The sequence below is a fragment of the Tachypleus tridentatus genome, chromosome 8, assembly GCF_004210375.1.
Source record: "Tachypleus tridentatus isolate NWPU-2018 chromosome 8, ASM421037v1, whole genome shotgun sequence".
Classification (NCBI taxonomy): Eukaryota; Metazoa; Arthropoda; class Merostomata; order Xiphosura; family Limulidae; genus Tachypleus; species Tachypleus tridentatus.
In genome coordinates, this window is record NC_134832.1 from 143,895,337 (window position 1) to 143,901,954 (window position 6,618).

Genomic DNA, 6,618 nt, shown 5'->3' on the forward strand with positions numbered 1-6,618 from the left:
TGTCGTAATGAATTCTCACAGTTGTTTCCAACACATTATACCGTGAGTTGATTAAGTAACTTAACTGAGTATCATTCTTGTGTTGTGTGTATCGGCTCTCGTGTTTAGTTTTGAAACGTCTCTCATTAATCTAACAATTCAGTATATATATTCAACATATTTCATAAGTTCTCGACTAACAAAATTAAATTTTTCTCAGTTAAAAAAACAAGAAACTTTTTTTTTAATGTTGATATATTAGCCAAAAACTTGTGTGGGTTTTATTTGCTAATAATAGGTGACATTATGAAATGTCCCTCACTAGTACAGTGGTAAGTCTACGGATTTACAACACTAAAATAAGAGGTTTGATTCCCCTCGGTGGATTCTGCCACTAGCATAATATGGGTTTCTTATAAGAAAACACACACACACCTTATGAAATTTCTAAAATATATATTAACAGGAAAAAGGTACATAGGGTTCACACACAAGTGATAAGTGACCAAGTTCTCACACTAAATCACTCTTCTGTTAATTTTTCTGAAAGTAGTATAAGGAATTATGCAATAATTTGTCGGCTATGGTTTGTACATTTGCGCATTTGTATATCAATTTAATGATGTGCTGTGAGAGACTTTGTATGCTACAGTTATTATCGAGTTTTGTGTTGACTGTATTTTATTTATGTTTTAGGCGCTACATTTATCTATGCTGGGTACCAGAGTGTGTTACATTTATCATTTATAAGAGTTCCTCATTTCGTGAATATTTGAGACGTAACACACGACATTCTTTCAGTTTCGAAATGTGCAAAATGTTTAAATTTACTTAGCAAACCAAATTAAAAATTATGTGTAACTTACAATTGATCGAAAGTAACTTGAGTGACAAAGGACACATAAATATATAACTCACCAAAGTCCGTGCACATGTGACATAAAATATTAATTGCTTCGTGGGTACATAAAGGTAAAACCACACGAAAGGCATCTGAACTGTGAAATGTAAATATTGAAAATTAACCACAGGTCCTCTGAGAGAATTGGATGTAATAGGAAGTAAGTGTAAAAAGAACAGTTCTCCATCAAAGTGAATGACATGGCGGTATGTTAACTGGAGGAAGATGAAGACTCCTGATAGGGTGCAGATGGTGACCAATCCAAATAAGGAGGTCCGAGAAAAAAAAAAGAACAAATTGTCTTCTTATGTATGAATATTCATTATATATTGGATGTATATTCTGATCAAGTTTTGTGACTAATTCAGTAAGTTTTATGCTTTACATATATAAGGAGGGCCGAGAAAAAAATAGTACTAATTGTCTTCTCCTTGATCAACATCTTCTTCAGAAAAATGCCATGCTCAAAACAAAAGACATAACCCGGACAAACGTATCAATGTTAGTCCCTGTGAATTAAGGCCTGTACGTCCTTTTTAAATAAATTTGAACCACATTCTTGGAAGTCATTCCATAGAGTTTTCAATTGTAAACCGAATTTCCATAATCGATACATAGACCTCAAATTTATTTTAGTGTCTATCATATATTGGTAAAAGGAAAAAAATCCAAAAATGTTGGAAAATTTTTATACAAGGATTGTAAAATAAAACTGTTGACAAAATGGCACTGAAGTATTTTATAAATGATAGACATGTACAGATAAAAAAGTGTGTAAACAGTTCTGTGTCAATTGAGAAAGTGACACAAAATTTTCAGAACACATTTAGACAAGTTTATTTAGGAAACTTTACATGAAATTAATGGATTTTCATTTAATCTTGCAAGTCTAACGTTAATTAGATGCTGTGATTTTTAATCACAATGTACTTATTCACCTTATTTTTGGAAATTTGCATGTCCGTTATATATTTAGACGTGTATTCTGATCAAGTTCTGAGACTAATTCAGTAACATTTTATGCTTGATATATCAAACAACGTTAATTTTGAATATAAACATAAAATATTCATCAGTATATATTGGTGTGTGTGTGTGTTTTTAAATCTCAAATGTCACATAATTAATTTTGTAAAGCAATTAAAGCCATAGTTCAGATAGTTTGCAATATTTTTATGGTAATGAAGTATTTTATTTTTATTCCTCCGTCAGAATTTGTTGGTGTCCCAAAAACGTCCAAACTTGTTCTCTAGGCTCAAGTACAGTAGTTATACAGTGGGACTCTCCTGAAGAACATAATGGACAAGTTACTGTAAGTATAAAACCTTGTGAACTAATCATAACATCACATCATGGTATTGGTATAAAATAACAAAGGATTTAACACTCTGATGCATCTGATTATGTAGGCTGTAGGACTTGGCGTCAAGGACTTAAGAGATACCAGGAACTAGTGGAGGATGTACCTTTAGGAATACAATGAATTTTTGGAGGTTTACTATTGTGACATTATTCATTCTAATATTTTGTACCATGAGGGAACAGTTGATTTAGTGGATTGTAACAAGATTTGGTATTATATTTCCTGTCGCACCAGAGGTTAAGGTCTTACTGGTAGTATGTATCAAGATCAGGAGTGTATACGAAAGATTCTTTTTAAAACATAATTGATTATTTGTGGCCTTTTAAACTGAGAAATCGATTTCGAAAATGTCCAACTATTCAAATAAAAAATATAATTTGAAAGGAATTGTATCAAATATTGAGCTAGTTGCTTTTGAAACAATTGATCTAAGAATTTATAATAATATTTAGCATTCAAATTAAAAAATATACGTTCATAAAATCTTGTATTGATTTATAAACAATACCATTTCATTTATCATTAGTGATACCAATTCATTACTGTTTAAAGGGGTACAAAGTATACTTTACAACACGTCCCAAACTTCCTACAACTGACTGGAACACCCAAAATATTGATAACGGTACACTAGCAATAATCAGTGATGTGACACCTGAGACTATCTACACCATTCGCATCCAAGCACTTACCGGCACAGGATCTGGTCCACTGTCTGATCCTGTACAAGTAGAAACTCAAGAAGGAGGTATGCATGCATACTAATGAAACTAATTAAGAAGAAACGTTTTAACTCTATAATAATATAATTTTGGTTATTTATATTGCTATGAAATGTAAATATTTATTTATTTTTATATATTTCTGTTCCTTTATAAACAGTGCCAAGTCAACCATTAAACTTGCTTGTCAAATTCACATCATCTACAACTGTCGAGCTGGAGTGGAGCCATCCAGAACACTCAAGTGAAAATGTTATTGGTTATGAGTTATACTGGAATGACACTTTTACCAAGAAGCAATATCACCGCTCCATTCCACCCATCACTTCTTACATCATGAGCAATCTGTACCCAGATATATTATATCATATCTGGTTGGCAGCAAGGTCAAAACATGGTGAGGGAGCTCCCACACAACCAGTCACTGTAAAAACTGACCAATATCGTAAGTCCAACTGATTTAAGAATCAGTTATCCTTATAATAATGGAACACTAGTAATTCCTTTCAGCAAAAGTACAGTAATTCATGGTATATTTAAAATAATTCATAAATTTGATGCATAAGTTAAGATATTGTACAGTAGTGCAATCATGTCAGGGTATTAAATAATATCCCGATCTGTTGGTGAGACATATTTTTATATAAATACTTATACACAACAAGCTGTGAATTTACAGCTACTAAACAGATTTTACGAGAACATAATGATTTAGAGAAAATGTGCTACCACAAAGCTATGTGAATGATGATAATGAATTTACAGTCCAACAAAGATTTTAATAAAAAAGACAAAACTATCGATTATATAGATACTATTAGGACTAATTCATGAAGATACTGTTTATGAGTATTTAACACTTTCTTTCACTGTAAGTCTTATTTCAGGAATACTTACTCCAGACTATTATGTGAAGACACTTTTCACTTTGTAAAGTTAGTTTATGAAATCATAAAACTATTAAGAGTGAAGTGTCCTCATGTTGTAGTTGTCCAGAATTCATGAATTATTAACTAAGTACAAATATTATTTGCTTTGGAGTTGATGTAGATTAGAAAACAATAGTTGATCAGTTACATTATCTTTATTGTAGTGATGTAGGAGAAATATGTTAAATCTTATATCTTTTGTAGTTTGTCCTTTAGATGTCAAACATTACATTATCTATAGTAAACAATCTTATAGATGAAACATTTCATTCATTTTTTCCCAGAATTAGTTTTCCAATGTTTAGTGAAAGAACAGTTCTAGAAGTTAATCTATGTGTATTATGAATGTGTTTAAACATTCCATTAGTTCTTGGCAACCAGTTTCTTTTGTTTAGTTTTTATCTTTTAATGGGTTAGTAGTTATTTCCTTTTTGATTCAGTATTTTGTGGTTAATGAATAGATTTTCTATGGAATATTTTGAATGTTTAACTTATGCATTTGTTCAACAATATTATAAAGATAGTTTTATCCCAAAACTTAGAATTAATAATAAATTGGTTTTCACCATATGAACTTTAAAACCTAAGGTGAAATGGAACTGGTGGTTTTGTTTTTATTTCAAATATTTTTGTCTCACTTATATTCATTCTCCAGTGCTTATCACCTTTCACTGCTCCCAGTACACCTACCAATATTGCCAGGTGCTCTTCCCCCATAAATTAAAGGTCATGCATTAAGTTCCCAATACCTCCTGATCACCTTGTAACCCCATGGTTTGGATCAGAAAAGTGGCCAAATCACCTATCTTACAATCAAATATATGAATGACAGCATCTGTGGTGAACTCTACAAGACACATCAGATATAGACATGTCTTAATGATTGTTCTTTTATCATTGATGAACTTCTTAAGTGAACAAAGTACCTATTTGGATTACTACTGGTACTGTTGTGAGCAATGCTCCACTTCCTACACCATTAATTGTCCACATAAGGGCGATAGTTAGGGTGCAATCCAAAGACTTGAGATGCACCCTAACCTTCATATTGAAAGCTGTGTAATAAACTTTTTGTCTGATGTGAATTTCTGTCAAATCTTCCTAACTATTTTGTAGTGGAACCAAACTCTTCCAGAAGGATTAACTGCTTCTCATTTTTACATTACCAACATTTATCAACTAAATGAGTCACATGGTATAAATACATTTATTGTGAGTATCTTGAAAGTTTGTATCGAATTGAATATGACGTGTTGTTTGTTCAATGTTCCTTGACTTATTCTCTAGGCTAAATATTTTAACATGTTAGTAATATAACTATTTCGTCCTTAGAAAGGAAATTAATACTAACAGGTTTTACTTGAGAAATATGTAAATAGCAGTGTGGGAGAGAATGTAAAGGATGTGAAATTTAGTTTAAATTATATACCTGAAAATAAAATTTATAAAATTAGGTTACAAAAATATCTCGTTTAAATATATCCTAAATAATTTGGTTTATGAAAAAAAAATGACGTCTGGTTCTGTAGCTGCTGTTTTGTTTTATTTTTAAAATCTGTGTTTACGAGTTAAAAAGAAAAACGTATTTTCTGTAGAAATGTGTGGAAACAAAATGTTTATCTTTTGTATTCTTAATGACTGATTCCCAGCACTGGTGTTGATATTTTCATTAATATGTTGTTTTTTAACTTCATTTCTTATTACAGTGAAGAAATTGAAATACAAATAAAAACTGACTCTGGTGATACATAAATTATAAATTCTGAATGTTTTTCCAAAGCGTGGTTAAAACACAGAAGAGTGAATTTATCATTTTTGTATGAGAAATTGTGTTTTTGTCATCAACTTTATATGTTTTAGCTCCTGGATATAAGTTTTGTGTGTTCAGTAGGATCTTTCACTTTGTAAAATCACAATACTGCATTCATTATTTTTCTCCTAAAACAACTACCATAGAAATGTAGAAAAGAAAACTGGTGATCTGAAAGTTTATTACTTCCTGGTTACAAGATATTTGGATTAACTTGCTGCAGTTGTGATTATGCTACATTTCATTATTGTTTCAAAATTTCCATACTAAAGTTTTGTTATTTTTCATTTGCTTACTATATTCATTAACTTAGAAACTGACTCTCTGTTAAAATGTAATATTGTTATATTTCAGAACTTATTCCATATTTCTGTTTTATGGTTACTGTATAGCTAAAAGCTAAGAGTTACTTAAGCTGTAAACAGCTTTACTATTTCAAATGAACCTCCCAGTTGTCATTTTTGCTTCTAGTGCCAGATGAACCAATGAATGTGAAAGTAGAACCTATTAGTAGCACCAGTCTTCAAGTTCAATGGAAACGTCCAGCTAATAAAGATAAAAACGGTCTAATCAGAGGTTACCAGATCCACATCCAAGAAAAGAGATGAAAACAATGGTTCAGTAGGGAGCAGCCATCAGGTTTGATGTAACTAATGAAGTAGAGGAAGCCTATAACGTTACAGGTCTTCGACCAGATACAACCTACACTGTACAGGTGGCTACTGTCACTTGGAAGGGTGATGGAATACATAGTCATCCAAGAACATCAAAGACAAAAGAGGAGGTGAGATAGTTGACATGTAACATTCCTGTATTTATCATAGAGTATCGGGGAAGAGATCTGAGCTTTCATAAATGACAATGACATAAAGAAAATAAGTCATCTAAAGTAACATTAAACATATGTGTTCGTA

General features: G+C 31.3%; 1 protein-coding gene across 4 annotated transcripts in view; it reads left to right on the forward strand.

Moving 5' to 3' along the window:
* LOC143223662 (tyrosine-protein phosphatase Lar-like) overlaps nucleotides 1-6,324 on the forward strand; it is a 33,193-nt gene extending 26,869 nt beyond the window's left edge. For 2 of the 4 annotated variants that reach the window (XM_076451904.1, XM_076451907.1), the window contains one exon: nucleotides 6,176-6,324. In XM_076451904.1, coding sequence (XP_076308019.1) covers nucleotides 6,176-6,312 — 137 coding nt within the window. In that variant the 3' untranslated portion in view covers nucleotides 6,313-6,324. Of the gene's footprint in view, nucleotides 1-1,010; nucleotides 1,163-2,092; nucleotides 2,193-2,795; nucleotides 2,935-6,175 lie in introns of those variants that run through there. The other 2 variants (XR_013012994.1, XM_076451906.1) reach the window with 2 other exon arrangements.
* Nucleotides 6,325-6,618: the final 294 nt, after the last annotated feature.